This window comes from Mesocricetus auratus, unplaced genomic scaffold (genome assembly GCF_017639785.1).
Source record: "Mesocricetus auratus isolate SY011 unplaced genomic scaffold, BCM_Maur_2.0 Super-Scaffold_100026, whole genome shotgun sequence".
Taxonomy (NCBI): domain Eukaryota; kingdom Metazoa; phylum Chordata; class Mammalia; order Rodentia; family Cricetidae; genus Mesocricetus; species Mesocricetus auratus.
This window is the reverse complement of record NW_024429207.1, coordinates 16,076,391-16,100,182: the sequence shown is the minus strand read 5'-3', so window position 1 is coordinate 16,100,182 and position 23,792 is coordinate 16,076,391. Positions and strand designations below refer to the sequence as shown.

The window sequence follows — 23,792 nt, the reverse complement described above, 5'->3', positions numbered from 1 at the left end:
ACCAGCCAGGAGGACGGAGCCTGCATTTTAGGACTGTGAAAGCAAGACAGGGCCTGGAAATTGGATTTACCAAAACCAACAGGCACAAGAAGGTGCCACCCAGCAGCGAATCAACAGCCAAGAGGACATAATTGAGGGAAATTTAATCTTAAAGTGGAAAACAAAAGCCCAGCCACTTCAAATCCAATTACCTTTCCCTAGCATCAGGAGAACTGTAAATTAGAAAAGCAACAAGGGCTCCTCCTGCTTCCACCTCCAAAACCCTTTAATAGGTCAGATGTTCTGTCTGAAGGCAAGCAACTCCACCACGTTAAGCAGTGTAAAAAAAATCAAAATAAAAGAACAATATGAAATTGCATACATACTGCGAAATTGAGGGATGGTAAACTACTTCAGAACGTAAAAGTAAATAATCACTGAGTGCTACCGGAAGACTATGTATTAATAATGTTAGGGATCACTCTACACCTTGCTTGATTTGAAAATAAAATTATCTATAAAATGAGACCTTTCACCCCTACGTTCTAGTGTCACTGATATTCTGCACACTACCAAAAGAAAAATGTTTGTGGCTAATCCTGCCACAAACCCTTTGATCTACAATGGTGTCCTGCCTGCAAGAAATGCTAGGGCCATGGTGACACAAAGCTTGTGTGTGGGGGGGGGGAGGGGGGTGTTAATCAACCAACCAATATCTGATCTCACTGAAGACCCACTCCATGAAAGTGGAACCCATACCCGAACTGCTTGGGTGACCAAGAATCTGAGACTAGAGAGCTCAGGGGCCTTTTGTAAAATCAAATACTACTGTTATAAAAATTAAAAACAACACAAAACCCTGTAGCAAGAAAAGGGACTCCTGATGACACTCCTCTACACTCAGATCAGTTCCTTGCTCAGCCATCATCAGAGATGCTTCTTCCTGTAGCAGATGGGAACAAACACAGAGACCCACAGCCAGACATTACAGAGAGTGAGACCTTGGAACACTCAGCCCTAAATGGATGAGTGTTTCTCCCTCTAGGTTTCTGCCTTGAGCTCCTGCTCTGACATGAAATCTTTCCCCTCAGGACCCAGGGAACCTTGCAGTAGAGTTGTCTGAAAGAGCTCAGCTGGAGAGAGAGAGGGAGGGAGGGAAAGAGAGAGGGGGGAGAGACAGAGAGAGAGAGAGAGAGAGAGAGAGAGAGAGAGAGAGAGAGAGAGAGAGAGAGAGAGAGAGAGAGAGAGAAAGGGGGAGGGGAGGAGGGAGGGAAGGGGAGAAACCATGAAGTTGGGTGGGTAGGGGGGTGGGGAGGATCTGGGAGGAGTTGCCAGAGGGGAAAACATGATCATAATATATTGTATAAAATGTTGAAATCTTCAAAAAAGAAAATTATCAGCCGGACGTTGGTGGCACACGCCTTTAATTCCAGCACTTGGGAGGCAGAGGCAGGTGGGTCTCTGTGAGTCCGAGGCCAGTCTGGTCTACAGAGCCAGTTCCAGGACAGCCTCCAAAACAATACAGAGAAACCCTGTCTCGAAAAACCAAAAAAAAAAAAAAAAAAAAACCAAAAAAAAAAAGAAAGAAAATTATCTATAAAATGGAGTTCACTCAAAGCTGTGATTATTATAAACTAATTTCATATACAGATAATAGGTCTCCCGTATGAACAGCTAATTCATCTCATCGGATGCAGAACACTTGCTATCAGCCTCCGGAGCCAAAAGCTAAGAGAATCAGTTAGGCATGAGTGCTCTTCCTCTGTCCCTTAGCATCCTGTCTACTTGATATAAGCCAGGGTCATGTAGGAAGAGAGAGCCACAACTGAGAAAATGCCTCTATCAGATTGGCCTGTAGGCGAGTCTGTGTTGCATTTTCTTGATTAATGATAGATTTGGGAGGGTCCAGCCCACCATGGGCGGGGCTGCCCTTAGGCAGGTGCTTCTGGGTACTGCAAGGAAGCTAGCCAGTAAGCAGCACTCTCCTCCATGGCCTCTGCTTCATTCAGTTCCTCCCTCCAGGTTCCTGCCCTGACTTCTCCTGGTGATGGGGTGTAAACTTTCAAGATGAAATAAACTCTTTCTCTGCAAGCTGCTTTTGGCCATATGTTTTATCACAGAGACAAAGGAAGCAAACTAGCCCAGTGACCTTTTTTACTTTAATTTTCCTGTTCTGTTACGGTGTGGACTAGGAAAGTCAGACACTCGCTGTGGGAAAATGTCCACTACAAAATGGAGTACGTGCATCACCTGCTATTACTCGGAAACCTTATTTCTGGGCTCCTGCAAGTTAGATTGTTATGCATGTGTTACAAAAGACAGGCACATGAATGTTCAAAAATAACAGTTTACAAAAATAAAACTACTGAAATGCCCAACACCCAGAATAGAGATCGAATGATCTTCAATCCATTTGATGCAGTATTATATAGTAGTCAAAGAAAATGAGCCATAGAAACACAGGTTAGAGGAACCTTAATATAGTATTATAGGAACAGATTAAATCTACACAATACCTTCTTTTTTCTTTTTTGCAAAGCTAGACTTTACACAAAATATACCTTTCAAGAACCTAAATAAAATTGCAGAAAATGAGAACACAAAAACCACTAAGTGTTTTTGGGACATGGGCTACTCTTCGCAGGGGGACAAGATGACTCTCATTACCGAGTTTTCTTTTGTTTTGAATGGTGGGAATCTTGGGTACTTATCCCATTGTTTTTTTTTTTTAAAGAAATACTTAACTAAGAAACAAAATGTCTCCAAATAGCTTCTAGACCCATGAAGTACCTGGTATGACTATGCTGACTTAAAATAAGATGGTATCCTCGCCTTACCTTCATAAAGCTGTGCATACTGGGGGAATCCAGTTACCCGCAGCCAATCACAAGCTTCTTTGGCTTCAATTTCTAAAAACAAACAGAAGATGAGTTTGTTAGTCATGTTTTCCTGCCTTAATAAACTGATTCTATCAGACAAGTAAAACACAACTTGTGCAAAACAATATAGACAAAGGAACGAACAAAAAGTCCACTTCATACCAAATGGCTTACATTTTATGCACATTTCCATCTCTTAAAATGCAATAATCTGTTTTCTCTTTAAAGAAAACAGAGGAGGCTGGGGCTGCAACTCAGTGGTATATACAGCGGTTTATGCAGCCATGCCTAAGGCCCTGGGACTATCCCCATTATAAGCACAGAACAGGCAGAATAACTCATTTGAAGTCCGGTTGGTCTAACAAGGTCTATGATCTTCCGCTTCAACAACAACGCACCAGATACACCCGTACACCTAGAGCAGAACTTGATTGACTGGGCATAGTCACAGCCCTGTGACGCCTGGGCATTTTAATAGCCAAAGACAAAGTGTCTTTAGGAGCGGCCAGGTATTCCTCAGTAGGAGAGTCGCAGGCTGCCTCAGGAAACTGAGGGTATATGATGTCACCGAATCCCAGCATCTTGGCAGGCTAACTGCCTAATAAAGGCTCCACTTCCCTGTGGTTAAACATCTTGTAGATAGTATTGGTAAACGGAGAGGCCAGCAGCAGCTGACACATTGTGTTAAAACTCACTCAAGCACGTATTTACAATCCTGTTAAAACTGACTCGCAGCGGTGGTCCTGGGCACATTAATTAGTTTCTGTGTTTGCACTAAGAATATTCCTTTCAACTCCTCTTCCCACCTTCTTCAGGCCATTAGAGTGCTTGGTTATTTAAGGCTATTCACTTTATAGAAGTCTCAACATTGGCTAATCAAGCCCAGATTCCCATCTTCATTAAGCCAGATGTCAGTCTGGTGACCACTATTACAAATACACACATCACATTGCTTTGTCTACAAAAATGTTGAAAGTCTCCAACTTTTTTGTTTTGTTTTGTTCAAAATGAGCAACTTTTAAAAACTTTAATGCACCAAGGCAGGTAGGAGGAATACCATAATCGGGCACATCAAGGACCAAACAAGCTGTGGATTTCCGACTTGATGCCCAACCGAAAATGAGGATGCCACTGGACTGATGAAGAGCATCTGAAAGGTTGTTTTCTTGAGTCATTTTAGCATATTGATGAGAGCAGCAATGACTAAGCACGAGATTCAAGGCCTGTTGGGGGAGCAGCTGAAGGGGCACAGGTACAGAAGGACTTCGGTGCTTGCACTGGGTAAGATCTACAGATAGAATTACCTGAGCCCAAACTGTCTTTTTCATGGACTAACTGTTAAATTAGAATTATGTGTTTTGTGTGTGTGCATGTGGGCTTGTGTCCTAAGGGGTAATAAATATGTGGAGGTCAGAGGACAGTTTGTGGAAGTTGGTTCTCTCCTTCCACCATAGAGACATGAGACAGATCTCAGACATCAGGCTTGGTGGTGGCAGCACCCACCGAGCCATTTTGCCAGAGCTCAGATTTTTTTTAGTCTATGTCTTGTCACTGTTTCCATGTCCTTAGAGAATATTTCCAAAAAACAGACTGTTGGACATTGGATAGCAGATAGTTAAAAACTAATGTTTGCTTTATTACTTCGCTTATCAAGTGTTAAGTAACTAGAAATTCGGAGCATCTGTCCATTTTCGGGCACATGCACACAGGGCACCAGGTCAGTGCACATACAAAGGCTTCAGCAGGTACCAGGTCACAAAATTCTGACATCTAGGCCAGGCGGTGGTGACACAAACCAAATTCCAGCACACTCGAGGCAGAGGCACTTGGATCTCTGTGAGTCTGAGGCCAACCTGGGCTGTTACACAGAGAAACTCTGTCTTGAAAACCTTAGAAAAATAAATAAATAAAAATAAAATACCTAAAAAAGAAGGAAAAGGCAAAAGATTTTGACGCCTATTTGCAGTGTGTTCTTGATTTCCTCATTCAAGTGAGTTCATGTTGAAAGGTGTGAAGGTGGCAATGTATTTTTCCAAACAATCCTTCCATCTGTTAATGTAATCACTGACACATTATAAGAACTTTTCACATACATTAATCACTTAGGGTCCCATGTGATTTCAGAAACATCCAGATGTCTACAGCTGGCTTGTGTCTCAGTTATTTCCTATCATTAAGAAAACGGTGTGCTCTCCATTTAACTCCCAAATTGATGTCACCCGGTCACTTTTAGGGCCACCTGGCTAGAAAAAAAATGGTGTGATCTGGGGAGATGGCTCCGTGGGTAACAGCATTTGCTCTGCAAGCATGAGGGCCTAGGTTCAAAGCCCAACACCCGCGTAAAAAACCAGCACAGACAGGTGGATCTGAAGAACTCAAGACAAGGCAAGAATCTTCCAGACAGCAGTCCATTTCCTCACACTGACCCTCATGCGTGCTCACATCATCCTCGGGATAAAAGATCCTAAACCTAAAACACAGGCAGAAATATCAACCAACTGTCCTTAAAACAGGCTCGATGTCCCAGGGGAGGGAGGAATCATGGACTCCCAGAATGCTCCTCTGTGTAGAGTAGGCTTTTCTTTTTTTGGGGGGGGTGTAGCAAGGGAAAAAGTTTAAGGTACTGAAGAAGAACCAGGAAGATGGATGTTGGGTAAACAGTGGCCTTGCACAAGCCTGCTTACCTGAGATCCATCCTGGAGCCCATGGTGGAGAGAAACAATGTCTCAAAGTTATACTTTGACCTCTACATACACACCGTGGTGTGTGTATGCACATGTGCATGCATGGACGCACACCCGAGCAAGCATACACACACACACACACACACACCCCAGAGAATACCACACGCACGTAGCCAGTCACTTTAGCATCTCCCGTTGCTCATTGTGAACAATCCCAACTGTCTCCAAAGGTAGAGCTTTTCCTTGAGTGCAGGTGGATGGTGTGGTGAGCTTGATGAGGATGGTGTTTTTTTTTTAAACAGAAAGGCTACAAGACAATGGCAACACAATGAAACTTGTATACGAGGGGTTCTGCTAAGTACGCAACACACAAATATGTCAAGGAGGAAACAGGAAATTTGTCTTGGAGGCAGCTTAGTTGTTGGTCATACAGAGCAGCCTGCACATGAGATGAATGGGTGTTAAGATCCTTTGTGCACGTCTGGGAACCCTTAGCCCATATTTACACATTTCCTGCTGGCTCGGATGCCCTCTATCTTCTACCCACTATACCTTAACTGTAAGTCTGCCAACTTTCCCGAGCCAGCAGTCATCCTGCTACTGAGCTCTGCCGACCTAGGCTGGTTGAGCAGAAGCCTAAGTGGGCTGCAATACTTTCACAGTGGAACTTGAGGGTTTCTTTCCCTGTGTGCCCATCACAGGCTACAGTAAATCCGTTTCTTCCAAGAAATGCTAAGGAACTGGGAATGTTAGGAAAATGCAAGCCCTTTCCCCAATTCCGGGGAAGTCCTGAGATAAGACAGAAGTGTGGGGAAAGATCCATGTGTACAGAGAGCTGTTCTAGTTAGGGGCAGGTACGCGGGGCTTTCAAATCCAAACCAAGACTCATTCCTGCCCCTGGGTGACACGAATTCCTTCAAAGGAAAGAAAGGGCCAGCTTATCAGGCTCTGGCCACCAGGTCAAGGAGGTCAGCAATGCACACAATGGCTTTAGTAACAGCCCACCTTCACTTTGTGGGTGGGGCTCATGGGGCGGGTCATCTGGAGAAGCATCCAGGTCCACAAATGAGTACGGTATAGTGCTAAGTCATCAGGGACCACAGTGATTCTCGGTCCTCCTAGGTGGGAGCACTACCTTGGGGACTTCCTACAAATGCCAAAGACCACTCAGTCCCATGTTTTCAGATTGGTCTCATCGTAGCACGAACATCTTATTCTACAAAAGCTTTCTAAGCAATGTAAGTGTAGGCAGGACTGACTCCCCCAGGAGTCACACAACTGCCCACAAGCCCTTGGTGCAGTGGTTCTCAACCTGTGGGTTGTGGCCCTTTCACAGGGGTCACCTAAGAACACTGGAAAACACGGATATTCACATTGCGATTCACGGCGGTAGCAAAATTACATTTATGAAGGAGTAATGAAAATATTTTTTTTCGTCTGGGGGTCACCACAACATGAGGAACTGTATTAAATAAGGGGTCACAGCACTAAGAAGGCTGAGAACCACGGCCCTAGTGTATAATCTTTTGTCCTGGATTCTGCCTCTGAATCCAACAGCTCTTAGTGAAATCCCCCCTCCCTCCAAGCAAGTCCCATGCACTACCTAGACTGGTTTTCACCAACCACAAATTTCTCCTTATAATTGTTCAATGACTTTCTATCCCCTTTGAGTTACAATTCAAACCCCTCAGCAAGGTCCTTGGGCCTTCCTAACTTGTCTTCTTAGATTATGAAAGGTCTCCAAATGCAAGCTCTCTGAGGTCCCAGAGTGCCCTGGCTCCCAAGGATCTCTGTGCGCTCCAGACTCCAAGAAATTCCCCCCATTCACCTCATAAACTTCCCCCTTTAAATTCAGGTACACCCCAAAATACTCCCTTTGTACACTAGAATCACACACAGATCTGTCTTTAAAATGTAAAGAAAAGAAAGTTCATTAATATTTTCATTTATTCAAAGGCCGACTAAGAGCTTTTGCTTGACAAGTATAAAAATACACGTTGAACATACATAACTGCCAAAGGCTGGTTATCAGGAGTTATCTATGTAAAATGAGTTCCGACTAGGGTCAAGTCACACAGACTACACATTTAATATTTATTAAACTCCAATGTTATCTAATCACTGCAAAGATTCCGAGGGCATCTCAGTTGCATTCCTACCCTCAGGTGCCTAACAGAAAATTCCAAACATCTAAGGCACATATTCTGGAAGTTTCTGGGAAACAGGGCAATCCCTCAATTGGGGCTCTGGGCATTAAGTGAAGCAAGCCAGCCTGCATTTTCTCCTTCATGCAGTTTTTACTTTTTGAACTCGGTGACTTGCCAGCTATCAGCAGGAATAATCAAAACCCCAAGTTCCTGCCAAGCAGGAAGTCAGATGGAAAGGCCTGCCACAGCCCCAGGAGAGGGGGTACAATGACCCTCTGCCCTCTTCTCGGGACTCAGTTAGGTTTTCCAAGTGCTAGTGTAGGGCCCCTGTGTTTGTTAAGTTCCAAGTGATTTGTTAAGTCAGCACCAGGGAGCCCCTCCCCTCCCACCGTGGAAGTCCTAACAGGGGCATATGAAGCCAGGTTGTTGACTACACCCCACCTATGCCCACTCTCATGCCAACCTAAGTGACCCAGACTCCCTGGCTTCCCCCTACCCATTCCTTCGCTCTCTCATCTTTCCTTATTCCACACCATGTACTGTTTGCATTCTGTCCTCCCGCTTTGTAAGCTCCCAGAATATTCTGCCCTTTTCCTTCACTGATGTCCCCCCAAACCCACACTATTTTGTGGCAGTGTGGCGGGTCCCTCAACAAACAAGTAACTGTGTAAATAAAACACTGATCTAATTTTCATCCTAGTAAGCTTAATTTTCTGATTAATAACTACAGCGAGAACCTGTTATCCACATGTACGTATACAACTGTAAGTGCCTATGTATGTATGAAAGCATGTACATGTAATTCTGGCTTTTCACACAACAATTGCAATACCTATTCTCTAGCCTTTTGCTTTTAGCACTTCCTTTCTACCTACTATTTCTCCTCCAGGACGCATTCTCTTTCTGATAATTTCCAGAATTCTAGTCCCCCTCAAAGTATTGGTGTTAGAAAGCACTTTAGAGACATTTCCCATGTGCATTAGTTGATGCTTGTATCGCTCGAACGAATGAACCACTTTTTAATGAAGCAATACTTTGTTTCATGAAGGCCAAGTTCATGGTACAGAGAGCACAATACCCCAAATACTTGCTTATGTCTGGGTCCACAGTCCCCACCCACACTTAAGCTAATTTCCCCAGAAAAACCTTTAGCCTATAGAAAACTCATGGAATTAGATTTTTGTTGGGTTTTAATGTTTTACTTCTCAAGAGACATTCTGACTCCTGGGGAGGCAGGCAGACAGCTAGGTGGTGACATGCACGTGGGACCCTGCTCCTTATAAGAGAGCTGGTCCAGAGTTTGGACAATCTGCTCCAACTCAGAGGCACCAGATCGTGTCCCCAGGCTAGACAGCTTCTGGCCCATTCCAAGGCTGTCTCCTTTAAGTTATGAAGAGGACTCTCAGTACTAGTAAAAACATGGACACCTGGGGCGGTTTCTTTTTAAGTGTTCCCCCTCCATCTGTTGAAGATTTGGAGAGAGATATGCTCCTTTCTAGCAAAGAATATTCCTAGACAAAAACTTAAGGAGGGGAATAAAGAAGCCACCCCACCCCCCCACCCCCATGATGAGGTGACAACTTAATAAAGGGTTTTACTTCAAAAGAAGGGAACCTCTATGGAGACACCCTGAAAGCCTACGCCTTGCTTGAGCACTTGAGGTGACACTTCAGCAGCGCAGAAATGACATCCAGTGAAATTTCCTTTGGGGACTCTTTCGCACAAGCATTTGCAAAGCACGGCTTTTACCACTCATACCAGGCAAGGGCGAGCGGCTCACATCACTGCCGGTCTGTGCTGAAGGGAGCTCCCAAGTGACGGGCTGTCAGGAACTTCCAGCCTCCACACCAATGCACTTCATTTCCAGGAATAGAAAATATCTCCCAGCTAATCAAAACCTGGCACCTGCGCTCCAGGACAAAGAGGTCACACTGAGAGGGAACTGAGCCATTAAGGAAATGGATGCAGTAACCATCACCTTTTTCTACTTCGTGTCAGTATAGAGTGAGACAAAAATAGAACTTTGCCCCCCTTCAGCCCCCACCCCCAGCCCCCATTCTGCTTTTATGTTATCTGATGAAAATATCACCAAAAATCCTATTACTTTGAATGCCAATTAAGAAAAAAGAAATACCATTAGGAGCCCACCATCTGTCAATCAATATATACACATACATGCTTATGTATTTCAAGGATTCTGTATCAAAGACTTAAAGACGTCAAATTATGTACTAATGGAAAGGGTTTGGATTAGGTCTTAGGGTGCTAACTACTTACATTAACACAGTGTCAAGAAAGGAAGTGACATGGCCTTAATGTGCCCTTATTTTACAAAGCCTCAAGTCTGTAAAACGCGGTACACATCTTGAGGTTAGCCAATCAGTTTCTGAGCGCCAAACACCTGATTGGAATCCTAGAGTCAGACCCATCTCTGTGCTGAGAGTCTGGTGTACACATCAATTGCTTCTCTCTGTATGTTTCCCCCATCAGGGCTTTTACCACAGGGTCCTCCAGGAGGAATAGAATGAGTCAAAATAAAACACAAATCACGGTGGGACTGGAACCCGAAGTTAAAGATAAAGAGGAAAGCAAGGAATTCCAACCAAAACAAAACAGCAGCTACAAAGAAAGCCAATACCACCTCGCCTCTATTTTAGCTCTTACTGACAGAGAGACGAGAGAGAGAGAGAGAGAGGGAGAGAGACAGACAGACAGACAGACAGACAGACAGAGACAGAGACAGAGAGAAACAGAGATGGGGGAAGGAGGGAGGGAGGGAGGGAGGGAGGGAGGGAGGGAGGGAGGGAGGGAGGGAGGGAGGGAGGGAGGGAGAAGGGATGAAAATTAAGACAGGAATGATGTACAATGCTAAGGTTTATCAAAAACCAATGAAAACAGAATGTGGCAAATACTGGTTAATTGTATAAGCTGCAATCTCCTTTGGTCTAACCTCAGACAAGAATGCTTTTTAATTTGACATGCTCATTTTTTTTTTTTTATCTGGGTTGGGTTTTTGGTGGTATGATCAAACTTACACAGGTTAGGTAAGAGTGGCATATCCCAGCTCCATTTGATCAGAACAATACCAAAAGAATGTAAGAAGAAAAGAAACATACCCTGATCTTCCAGAAGAATTAAGTAACTGTTTTTCTTTAAAATTGCTTGGGAATTTCTGCACCCCAAGCAGACACAATTTAATAGTTAAATTTTAACTCATGTCCATCTGCTTAATTTCCTATAAACACATTAAGACCCCCATTTTGTGAGGGTCCCCGTCTGTTTACACAGGTCAGCAGGAAGGGGTCTGGAGTGCCATGGGGATAACTGTGACCTTGGACACTGCCTGAACTTCTAGTTCAGCTGTCCCTCAGCAGGGGACGGGCTTTTCCGAGGATGCCTTTGCAAAGTTCTGGAATTTCCCTTGCAGTGACTTTCGCAGATGCACAAGCATCACACAAAATCCCCCTTGCACATCATACCGTTTGGCTTGAAACAGGGAGTTTGGTGGACACGGGCTCTCCTAGAGGCCTCCATTTTATCCAGATTGGATATTTTGCCTGAGTGTAACAGGGCACACAGGCAGGACAGTGAGGCTGGAGGGCAGACCCACACCTGGGTCACAGGTCTTTTCACTCCAAAGCCTTTTCCTCACTGGCTCCCTAAGTGTGGTGAGCCTGGGAATGCTCCCACCTCCGGGTGTGGAAAACTTTTGTCCCTCAGACATCCTTTGGAGACTTCTACAGGAGAAGGAAGGCGCCTTTGTGACAAGAATCAGGAAGTGACTTCCAGTTCTCTCTGCAGGACACTGAAAGGCGGGGCAGGCGAGAGATCAAAATGTGGATGGGAGGTGTCAGAGGCATCCGAGGACCCAGTGTCACAGAGGTCACTGTTCCAATATCTTTTGATTTTTCCCCTACTATGGGGAGAGGCTGACCTGCCAAGGCTACCAAGTCCAAGCAGGCATGAGAGGAAAAAGTCCGGGTATCCTAGAATCCCAAATCTCCATCTAGCATAGTCATTTCTCTTAGAAACTGATTTCAAAGTTTCTTCCCTGGAAAAAGCATTGCTCGATCTAGTGGAGGGTAGACTTTCTGAAAGTGGTACCCTAGGACTCCCCCAGATGCTAAAGAGAGAAGCTTGTCTCTATCTGCTGGGCTACGATCACATTACCATTTCCCATGAGCACAGAGACCCCAGGAAAAAGCAGCAAGGCTCTCCTGGAACCTTCTAGAAAAGCTCTTCACTAGGAGGGTCTACAATATAAGCTAAATATGCAACGTTGTCTTCCTGCCTGCCACTACTTATGATAGCAAGGAAGAAATAGCTAGTGCAAAAAGGGTCAAGGCAGAGACATGCAATTAACTGCCCCCAGGGAGACCCTTATCATTGATCACCCTAATCCCCAACAATAACACAGGGGCCCACCTAAGGGAGCCGTGCTGACAGACGGGGTAGGCTGACAGACAGACCTCCCCAGCTGCAAGTCTACCTTTTTCATATTAAACAGTGTCTCACAACAACATGGCCCCCTTAGCCTCAATCTCAGCTACCCGTGGTCAACTGAAAAAAAAAATGAAAATATGAAGTGAAAATTCCAGAAATAGACAGTTTGCAAGTCCTCAATAACTTCTATTATGGCTTATTGTTACAATGGTCCTACTTTGTTGTTTCTGTTGTGAATCTTTTACTGCATCTAACAGAAATGTGTCTATGTGTGTGTGGGGGGGACATGGTACATATGAGGATGGACATGTCTATGGTTTCAGGAACTCACTGGCGTCTGGAAACATATTTCCCAAGGATAAAAGAGGACTACTGTAAGTTGAGACTGAAAGAAAACACCACCGATTGCACACATTCACAGCAGTAACTTGTTCCTATAAAACAAACTGTAACCCTCTAGCCTGGTCTCCCTTCACAGACAGTAATACTTCACTCTGCATTCCTCTATTTGCAATGGCCAGAGTCAGAAACAGAGACAGCTGTGAAAGTCTGTTCCAAAATCAATTTCTCTTCTCATTTCACAGCCCTGTTGATGAGCATGGGCTTGCGTGGCTTTTTCAGGCCAGAGCAGACATTAACTCTTTATAAACCGGGCTGGTTTTGACTTGGCCTTGACCACACAGGAGGGGATGTTATATAGATGGGTCATGATAAAGAATGAGCACATTCAGAGAGACAGCTATGTTTAGATACTATAAACATCTTCTTCCATTGGCTCTAATGCATGTCACTGTATCCCTGGCCTGTACAAATATTAAAAGTGGCAGCCACCTTTCCCCTGCTTTGTTTCGCTTGTCTGGGTACCTGGGCCAGGTTGTTCTGACACTCTGTACAGAACCGAGACATCAGAGTGCACTGGTTTGGTAATATCCAGGGAGGAAGCGGAAACATCTGAAGTTATTTTTACTTTTGCAGGTCTTCTGGCTGGACAGGGTGAATAGCAGGGTGGATCAAGTATTGTCTGGAACCCTTTAGCACTCTCTTTTTTTTTTTTTGCGCATGGCCTCATTTCCGTCTTCCTGTTGCTAGGAAAGGGAGTTAAGCATGAGAAACTTGTGTTTACAATACTGGCCCATCCTGTCCAGAACAAGGCTCTCTTCAGTCCCATTTACTTCTCTCACTGTACTCTGGATGCCCCCAATTCTTCTGGACCGAATCACTCTTTCTTGAATATTTTCAAATTGAGTATTTACTCGCCCAAGTCATAAAAATACCACTCTCATTTAAACATTGCATCGTGATTTAGAATCTCCACAGGGACACCCAGAGAAACCCAAGTAATATTTCTTTTTTCTTTCCTTTTTTTTTTTTTTTTTTTTTGCATCTGAAACCACCTCTTGGAGCCCCACCAAGCCTCAGACTGGAAGCCTCTTGCAGGAACCTCCCATGGCCCCTGTAAGTCCCACAGCCCTTGGAGGACAAGAGGTTTGAAACTCGTGTTATTTAGTAATACCTTGCTGTGGTCACAACATCCCGGTTAGCCTGTTCTGTTGGCCTTTGTTCTTTTAACTACAATGCAGAACAAAGGCTGGGGGCAAACTGTCTTGAGTGTGTGTCCCACAATTAAAGGAACTTCTCGGACCGGCTCAGCGTATTAAAGTCTGAAAACAGCTTCATCTTTTCACTCCTTAGAGAGTGGTCTGCATTAAGCCTACAGAAGCAGGGGAATACAAGTCACTGAAACCACTTTTCTCATCTACTGTAGGACAAAGATCTAAGCTGGAGACCACATACTCAGATTCCAGATTCTGTGGCTTGGGAAAAAACAAACAAACAAACAAAAAACCAACCCAGCTCCCGACCCTGAACTTCTAGCCTGTTCAGGGCAAGGTATCACTCAGCTTGCAGGTGGGTAAAGTCAATTTGTTAAAAGCAAACTTAGAAAAAAAAAAACCCAGCTTCGAGAAAGTCTGTCTGCTGGGCTTCATTTTAAACTCTGTGAACAGTAGGACTAATGAAAAAATTATGCTAGGGCCAGGCTGCAAATCTGGCATGCCTCAATAAAAGTGAATACAGGCAATCTCCAACATTTTCTCAGGAAACGTCTTGAAATAACTTCTGAAGGCACATCTGCTAACCATTTGACACTCGCTCCTCAGGACTTTGGTTCTTCTGTCAGGGGGGCTGCCGCCTCGAAGGGCACCCCTTTCGCCATCTGCTGCAATCTGCTTGCCAAGATGGCACTGGGTGCCTCCGATAATTCCACCCTTATGGTCAGCAAATTATCCCGCGGAGGACTAGCCTGCCGTCCAGATGGAAGCAAAATTAGTCAACCTCTTGGAGAGACTGATAGGTTTAGCGCAGCAGTCTGCGGGGCTATTATTTTCCCTCATCCCTTCAGCAAACAGAATTTTGCAGGGTTAAAAAAAAAATGTAATTTGAGACTGGGCATTCTGCCTTCTCCAGAGCCTGGCTTTTTTTTTCTACTCAAATGCGTCACATATGCCACCCCCATGAATCTTTTGGTAACGGATGGCTGTGCCAAGGCTGCATTCCTCCGAATCACCAGCCACAGCTTGAAACAACCTCTGACTCTAGAGAATGAACCCATTTGTGACCACGTTGGGTGTAAAAAGCCTCATTGAAAGCAAAACCGGATAGGGCAATATTTTTTTTCCTCCTCTACTGAGCAGATTAATGACTTTAGGCAGGGTTCCCTTCTAGTTATTAGCATCATTTGGGAACAGGGCGAACGTCAGTATCCGTCACCCCACTGGGCATTTTTACGTGTACCAGCTTATTTGATCCTCACAACTCCCACTGTGTCAACAAGTTATTACCCGGGATTGGGGACGGCACAGTGAGGTTATGCCACTTTCCGGGGTCGCGCATCATTCGCGATGCTGATCCCCAATTCACTTTCCCAGCATCACCCCTCCCACCAAAGGCCCCTGCGCCGAAATGACTAGCAGAGACAGAAAATTACACCAGCAGGGTGGGCTGCTGTTCTGGGAGCAACCCTTAAGAAGGATCAAAGGCTCTCAGCTCCTGACATTGGAGGAGGGGACAGGGGCACAGAGAGGGGCACTAGTCCAAGAGGCTCCTTGACTTAAAAAAAAAAAAGCCTCAAGCCTGGAGACGTATTTCCTTCCTTTCCCCAGCCCACGAACTCTTCCTCTCACGCCAAGGGCGTGGGCATCTGGTGGGACTTTTCAGGAACCGCGTCCAACCATCCCACACAGCGGGAAAGCGCCGAGTTCCCATCCGAACCCCACGTGCGACAGGGGTTGGGGGTAGCCAAGGAGCAACCCAGACTGAGCCTACCCAGGCTCAGAGATTCCCGGCGATTAAAACAGGCGAACAACAACAAAAGACGCGAACACTTCAGTGAACGCACTCTGAAACAGTGCTAAGGAAACAGTTCCCCAAGTACAGTCTACACAGTCCCTTAAATAATGCATTCTTAGGGGGGACAATGCTGATTTGGGACTTGCAGGGTGTAGGACAGCAAGAAGAGCTGGAACCGTCCCCCCAAAGAAGTCAAAAAGGGGTCGCTCGCCCCTCGGGGCCCCGAGGCCAGCTTCTAGGAATAGAATGAGTTTAAGTCACCCGGACGCCAGGCAATACGTGGCCAAGGGACATGACCCGAAGTTAAAACCTCCCTCTCCAAACTCTTGACCCAAGCTGCTTAAACACACGCGTTCTACTATTCAGAGCCTGGGGCGACTCCTCTGCAAGCGTGTCAAAACACACAACCACAGCACGGACTTGGCAGGGCGGGGTGACAAGTCCTCTTCGGCTGGTCCCCTCAGCAGCTGACCCCAGGCAGACTAGTCCGACAAGGCACAAGTCCGTCTTACGTGTTAGGATCATGGTGTCCGGCTCGTCTCTACACATCAAGGTCGGCGCAGGGTGGCGGGAGAGCACCGGGAACGTCGAGGCAGCTCGGAGAAATCGGGATCCCACGCCGGGACCCACGGTGGCACCGGGGACGCGAGCTCTCGCGGTCGTCAACACATCCTGTTTCGCAGCTTCCCTTCCCTTCGCCCTAGCTCGGCCAAAAAGGTGGGTTTTGACTCTCGGGGAGCCGGGCACGCAGCTGGGGAGCCTCAGCTCCTGCTGCGAGGACGCTCAGCCATGGTCCAGCCCGGAGCGCACCGCCCTCCACCAGCCCGTTGCAGCGCTCTGCTCGCCGCGCTCCCTCTCGGCCTCGCCCTCCCTCTGAGCCCGCCCCCACGGGCGGGACTCACGCTGCAGCCTCGGGCTGTGCTCGGGCTCCGCCCACTGCGCACCGGGTCCCGCCCAAAGCCCACCCAGGTCCCGCCCTTCGTCTCCAGCGCCCTTGCTTCGGGAATGTTTTCCCAGGGTCTGAACTTCTGCGGCGGCGGCGGTTAGCGCCTAAAAGTCGCCAACTACTGGCCCCTAGGGTAAAGGCAAAAAGCCTGGAGGCATTTGCTGGGTGCAGAGGTCCGGGCCTCATGCTCATTTAACCTCTATCTTTCCCTTGGCGGTTCTGTGCACCCGCAGCCTCTCAAGCGGGTTATCACAAAAACTTGCCATGATGGTAGGGACAGTGGGAGGGTAAGGATGGAGCAGTGTCTCTTGATCAGAAAATGGGGAAAAGCAGGGACTGGTCTTTGGAACACCCATTCCTCCCCAAAGCCCACAAGAACACAGAGGGAATGTGGGTACTAACACTGCTATGGAAGTTTTCCCTCAACATGTGGGGCGAGTCAATGTACCGGTGCGCAGTGTATTTACATTTGGACTAAGGTCACAGCTTCTAAAAACTGCTCATGGATTGACCCCCAGCCTGCCATTTATGATCTGATGGTGATAATCGGTCCCGCCCCCTTTTGAAAGGTTCAGATGAAGCAGCTTAGTTGGATGTGCCTCATATCATAAGAAGCTCCATTTTGAAGCTCGCAAAAGAATATAATTAGAGTGAGGTGTTTAAATGTCCACAGCAATTTTCATGAAAGTTTACTTTGGAGCAAGTTGGCGCTTTATGTGTGTTATCTTAACCAATGGAAACTCATTCATTAGGTCCCAAGAGAGCATTTGCTATGGGCCAAATGGTTTCTTCGCAGGATCATACAGCTGCCAGCAAAAGGGTCCATATCCCTGTCCTTCTTCCTAGGGAAACTATACAATAAGCCAAACAGGGAAAAATATGTACTATATTAAATGAGAGGTGTTAGGCAGTCCAGGAGATAGAATTGGGGCAGAGTTTATTCGTAAGTAGGGCTAACCACAAATAGAAAAATGTATTCCCTTATATTTCAAAATGGATTTATTTCATAGCCATATACTAGGTTACAAACCAGACTCTCCCCATTTCTACCAATGCACCCTAGTTTTCCCTAGCAGAATTCCTCACTTTGGAGGGCACATTTAACCTGCGCTCAGCAGATCGATGGTGCCAGGACATTAACCTGATGGCAAATTCTGGAGATCCAAAGGCAATGCAGGCTGCATGTGCCTGCTTGCCAAGAGTTTATAGAATGATGGGAACAGATGGGGGTGAATGGAAATGAGGGACTGCTGAGGGCCCAGAAAGTGAAGAGCTGAATAGCCAAAGAAAATAAAGCTGTCCTCTGAAGTCTGGATGCTGGGAGACCTGTGAACACACCCACAATCAGCATGCCCTTCGGGTACTCACATCTCTGAATGTATAAGCCCCTCATACGAAATCACATACAATTTGCATACAATTTACAGACATCTTCCCCACATACTTTTTAATAATTATTATTTATAATATGTAATACAATGTGAACCCTATGTAGATTTGCATATGCTCAGTACAGATGCAGGGTTGTTTTTTTTTCTTCAGATATTTTCTTTTGGCTAGCGTGCTATGTGGAAGCCAGAGAACAACTCTGTGGTTATTCTCTCCTTCCACTTTTACATGAGTTTGGAGGATCAAATTCAAGTCATCAGGCTTGTGTGGTGTCCTAATTTGCTTCTCTGCTGCTGTGATAAAACAGTGATGAAAAACCAACTTAGGGGAAGAAAGGGTTTATTTCATCTTGCAGCTTCCAGTCCATCAAGGAAGGAAATGAAGGCAGGAACATAGAAGCAGGAACTAAAAACAGAGGCCATGGATGAGTGCAGTTTACTGGCTTCTGTGTGGCTTGCTCAGCCTGCTTTATTATTTAATCAGCCTGCACCAATCACCAATCAAGAAAATGTCCCACAGGCTAGCATGTAGGTCAATCTGACAGAGGCATTTTCTCACCTTCTGGGAAGGGGTTTCTTCTTCTCATAGACTCTAGCTTGTGTTGAGTTGACAAAAAACATGACAAGTGCCTCCGCCCACTGAGCTATCTCACGAGCCCCACCCCACCCCAGCACTTTCTAACTTCTAGCTAAGATTCTTACTAAGTTACCCAAGCTGGTCGGGAACTCATCTGTAGCTCAGGCAGAATTTGAACTTCTGATTCTCTTGCCTGGACTTCTCAGGGAACTGGGATCATGGGCCTGAGCTACCTTCCCTGAATGTTTTCCATGAGTGACAGTTTGAATCTATGGACCAGGAAGCTGTGGATTTGGCAGACCAACGGCTTATTAAATGGCACATCAAATTTGAGCAAGAAATTCTTACTCAAAATGTCCAGAAGAAAACGCAAACAACGCAGAACAAAACCTTGACTTTAACCTTTGTGAATGAAAGGAGCTCTTGCAAGCTGGGCGAAAGGAAGGCTGGAGAAACCATCAAGAGTGTTGACCAGATGAGAGAGCATCCCCAACCAGCTCAGAGTCCTTCCTGCTCACTTAGCTTTCCACTAATCACCAGAGGCTTCGTTTGTCTGTCCCAAGCAGCTGGCCTTAAGCTGCGTTTGTCCGCTGAGCTGCATGAACTGAGACTTGGGTCTTAAGGCATTGGACTCTGAGAGGTAGGCTGTACCATGCAGTACAGCTCTTTCCCCAGAGCCAGTAGTCACAGTCACTGAAAGCTTTTTCATGCATAAGAATAAGCAAGAGCTGGGGAGATGGCTCTGTGGGCAAGGTCACATCGTGCAAGCACGAGGACCCGGTTGGGATCACAGCATCCAGGTAAAAAGCTAGGTGCCGGGAGACTGGGGACTCCCTGGCATCTGCTGGCTATAAAGAGTCTAGCCAAATTGAAGAGTCTTTGTTTCAGTAAGGGAGATCCTAATGGAGAAAGACACTTGCCACTGACTTCTCTGGACAGGTATACAAGTGTGTGTACACATGAACACCTATATGCATACATCATACACACAAAGAAAAAAAGAAAAATCCATCGCAAATTAAATTGGGTTTTGTGGAGGTAGACTGTTGCCATTGAGTTATTGATTGCCAGTGGCAGAGTTTGAAGAATATGAATATGGTTCTGTTCACCTGTGAGTTAAGCATTAAGTTAGCTGCTTGGGGGCTATCACAGCAGAAGCCAGATTTAGATTTATGTCCTAAAGACTGGGATTACCAAGGAAAGAAAAAAAATCTCACAACTAACTCCTAAATTGCATAGCAGGCAAAGAGAACTATTCTTTATGATTATGGGTTCAAACTCTATTTTCATGGTTGAAATTAGATGTAACTGATGCTGTTCAAGGATACCTTCTTGTGTTTCATGCCACTACCACTCATTAAAAACAAAACACAACTTGAAGAGGCTTAAGCATGGGATGTTAATGAGTAAGGCGAGCCCCGGTGGAACAGGGCAAACTGGGTTGGCCTAGAGACCTTCTAAGAGGAACGCTGTCAGGGGCTAGACAGGTCTCTCAGCCAGAAAGAGCATACACTACTCTTGTGGAAGACCTGAATTGGGTTCCCAGCACCCACATCCGGCAGCTCAGGACCACCTGTAAATCCAGCCCCTGGAGATTCAATGTCTCTGGCCTCAGAGGACACACTTGAACATAACTCCCTTGCTACATACACTTCATTCAAATATTACAAAAATGAATCTTAAGGAAAGAGAGGGAGGGGCCAGGGAAGGAGGGGAGAGCTGCCGGTGCAGTACTTGCTGTTTGGCATGTGCTAACAGAGTGGTTCCAATACACAATACACTGGGTAAAACGGCAAAAGCTCTGTGTCTCCCCCCCGTTTCCTTTGCTACGTTGATAATCAAACCACTGCTTCTGCAGCATGTCAGACAAGCTCTCCACCACCAAGCTACACTGCCAGCCCCATTTCTGTATGTTTCTGTCAAAGCTCCCACTGTTTAGATGCCGGCAACTAATTAAAAAAACACCCTGAATCCATCCTGAGCAATTTCAACTTTGGGCTTCATTTATCCCTGGGGCAATTAGTTTAAACCTCTGGTCTAGAGATAGGAGCCAAATAATCTCTGGAAACTTCTTTGCCTCCCTTAGGACTGGAAGACTCCTCTGTGCTTGGAAAATGTTGTAATGTAATTTGTGCTCAATGGAACATTGTGAAATGACTGGGGGAAATAATTTTGATTTGTAATGCTCAAAAGAAATATGACAAAGGAACAAAATCTGGGGAATAACGTTAGCGGTTTTCAATTAAGGGGCGTAATTCAATTTGAAAGCCAATGGCTGTCCTGAAACTGTCATTTATTTTGTAGCTTCAGTGACCCCAGTTTGGGAGCCTCCTGACTCCTCCCCGAAGTGATATTTGACTGACTCGGAAGTTTTCACAGGCACCACATGCTGAAGCTGTCGACCGAAAGGGGAGAAGAAGAAAGTTTGTGCTTTTTAAGCTTTACCATAGCTGCCTTGTTCAGCTGGATCTGTTGTAACTTTTGGACAATTCACATTAGAGATGCGGGGGAAGGGTAACATATTCTTTCGCAAGCATCTTTAGGTTAGCAATGAGGGATACAGACTCTATTCTTGTTCAAATGATGTAAATCTACTTTTTTTTCGATAATCATTTAAGTCAAACAATGAACCAGCCTAGGATAGTATTTTTATCTTTCAAGCAAGTATTTATGAAGCCAGAGAGAGATAATGAGAAACAAAAGTGAAGACTAAGAGGGGATCTGGAGGGGAAGTTTCTTGGGCAAAACATAGGGACAGACAAACTTGCTGAGAACAGTGGAATTCTCTCCCTCTGTCTGTCTGTCTCTCTGTCTCTGTCTCCCTCCCTCCCTCCCTCCCTCCCTCCCTCCCTCCCTCCCTCCCTTCCTCTCTCCCTCTCTCCCTCTCTCTCTCATTCTCTCTCTCCCTCTACCCCCTCACTGAGCTACTAGAGAGTGAACCTAGACCTAGACAAGCCAGGCAAACACCCCACTATTGAGCTCTCTCTATATATATATCTTTAGCCTCTTTTCAGGAGAAACAAAGGAAAACCAGAAACAAACAACAAACCCTGGTCTGGCTACATTGAGGAAGCTGGCCCTTGAACTTGGGTTCCTCTGGCCCCACCCTTAGGAGCGGGATTATGGGATGCTCACTGGGTGGAAGGTCTGGACACACTGAATTCTTGATGTGGATCTAATACTTCAGTGAGCAGGCTTTCCTGGGATACTTAGAATATTTACAGTAGAATTTATTTGAAAACCTCATTTATCCAAAGGCTCAGTGGTGGCTTAGCCTAAGGCCTCACTAGTAACAATGGCAGAGCCAAGAACCCAACAGAGACACACTAACTCATGCCTTGGCCACACCCTAATTTCATTTGATCTTTGCCAAAATGAATCTGGCTCTTTCATGTGGCCTCTGGAAATACAAAAATCAAGCGAGTGGCAAACAGAAATTACAATCATTTCTTTTCTTTCTTTCTTTCTTTTCTTTTCTTTTCTTTTTTTTTTTTTTGAACTCCATGTGAGCAACAAGGCTGCTTTCCCACTGAATTAACCAACTTAACAGCAGGCTTTGGTTGCCTATTTTGTTAGTATCCTCTGATTTTAATTCTGTCTGAGCTTGTAGCACACAACTGTCTTTTAGATGTAATTGGTATTTTATCTTTGTCATTTAATACGGATTAAAATGTTCATTGTGAAGGGTAAAGAAAATATGGAAAAAAACGTAAAGAAACAAAATTGAAACTTGCCGACCAAACTACCTAAGATTACTGAGCTGCTGTAGGTCTATTCCATCTGCACACTCAGGCTTCTGATCAGACAAAATTGAGATCATAGAATATATTGTTTCATTGTGTATATGTATACTTATTTATTAAGACTGGGTCATATGCAGCTCTGGTTGTCCTTGAACTCAGTATGTTGCAAAGGATGACCTTGAAATTATCTTCCTGTCTCTATGTTCCAAGTATTGAGATCACACAGGCATGAGCCACCATGCTAGGTTTTAGTCACTGCCGCAGATCAAACCCAAGCTATATATATGCTAGGTACAACTGAACTACATCCCCAGCCCCTATTGCATAATATTTCAATTCACTTTACATAGCTATGAATATGCTTTGCTGTAGTTGCAATGTTTCTATCTTATGGGCATATCAAACAGTTAACCAGTGCTGAACTTCTATTTTTTCACAATTTTTAAAGGTAGGTATTATTAGATAATACAAATTTAATTTAATGAGCAAAGGTAATAATTTTATAGGTAAATTCACTTACTTTGAATTAAAAGATCAAATGGTACTGGGGCTTTTGATCTATCTATCTATCTATCTATCTATCATCTATCTACCTATTATTAATCAACTCCCTTCTAACATATACCTACCTATGTGTCTGTCTATCTGTCTATCTATCTATCTATCTATCTATCTATCTATCTACTTACCTACCTAGCTATCACTTATGTACTTATCTACCTACATATTATCATCTAGCTTTCTAAACTGTCTTCCAGAAAGTTTTTTTTTTTTTTTGGCATTTTCGCAGAGTTTGAATTACTTGCTTCTTTTGCATTCAGTTTTACCAGCATGATAGCTTCCATTGCTATGGTTAAGGTGATAAGCAAAAAGAAGTGCTTCCCATTGCTTACATTTCCTTTGAATACTACATTTGCTGAAGTCTGTATCGCATTCCACTCACAGAACACAACAGTTGCCATCATAACCACCTGTAAGCGGAGAGAGTTCGATAGCTTATGCCGAACTTCACTGTCATGTGGCTTCACCACTTTCGACCTCAAGACTTTTTCTGTTTCCCAAACTGAAATTCTGTTCCCATTTAACATGAACTCCTGACTCTCCTCCTCCAATAGCAACTATTCCAATGGCCTTCTGCTGAATTAGACTGTTCCTCATACTTCATGGAAGTGATAAAAGAAATAATATACTCCTTGCATGTTCTTCTGTGCCAAGCTTATGCTTCCTGAGTGTCTCCATGGTTTTTTTGTTTTGTTTTGTTTGGTTTTTTTGTTTTGTTTTGTTTTTTGAGACAGGGTTTCTCTGTATTGCTTTGGAGCCTATCCTGGAACTCGCTCAGTAGACCAGGCTGGCCTCAAACTTACAGATATCCGTCTGCCTCTGCCTCCCGAGTGCTGGGATTAAAGGCGTGCGCCACCAAGTCGGGGCTTGTCTTCACGTTTTTAAACCACTCACATAAACAAATATGCACATATGTTGAGAATGTGTGGTGATCTGAATGAAAATGGCCCCCATGAGCCACTAGGGAGTGACACAATTAGGAGGTGTGGCTTTCTTGGAGGAAGTGTGTCTCTTTGGGAGGTCTCAGTTGCTCAAGCCAGTCCTAGTGCCTCTCTTCCTGCTGCCTGCTGATCCGGATGTAGAACTCTCAGCACCAT

The 23,792-nt window shown here is 45.0% G+C and overlaps 1 protein-coding gene across 5 annotated transcripts in view; it reads right to left on the bottom strand.

The window, feature by feature from the left end:
* Dlc1 (DLC1 Rho GTPase activating protein) overlaps positions 1–23,792 on the bottom strand; it is a 359,377-nt gene that overhangs the window by 25,923 nt on the left and 309,662 nt on the right. For 4 of the 5 annotated variants that reach the window (XM_040731982.1, XM_040731981.1, XM_040731983.1 and 1 more), the window contains one exon: positions 2,817–2,888. In XM_040731982.1, the coding sequence (XP_040587916.1) occupies positions 2,817–2,888 (72 nt within the window). Of the gene's footprint in view, positions 1–2,816; positions 2,889–15,992; positions 16,338–23,792 lie in introns of those variants that run through there. The other variant, XM_040731985.1, reaches the window with a different exon arrangement.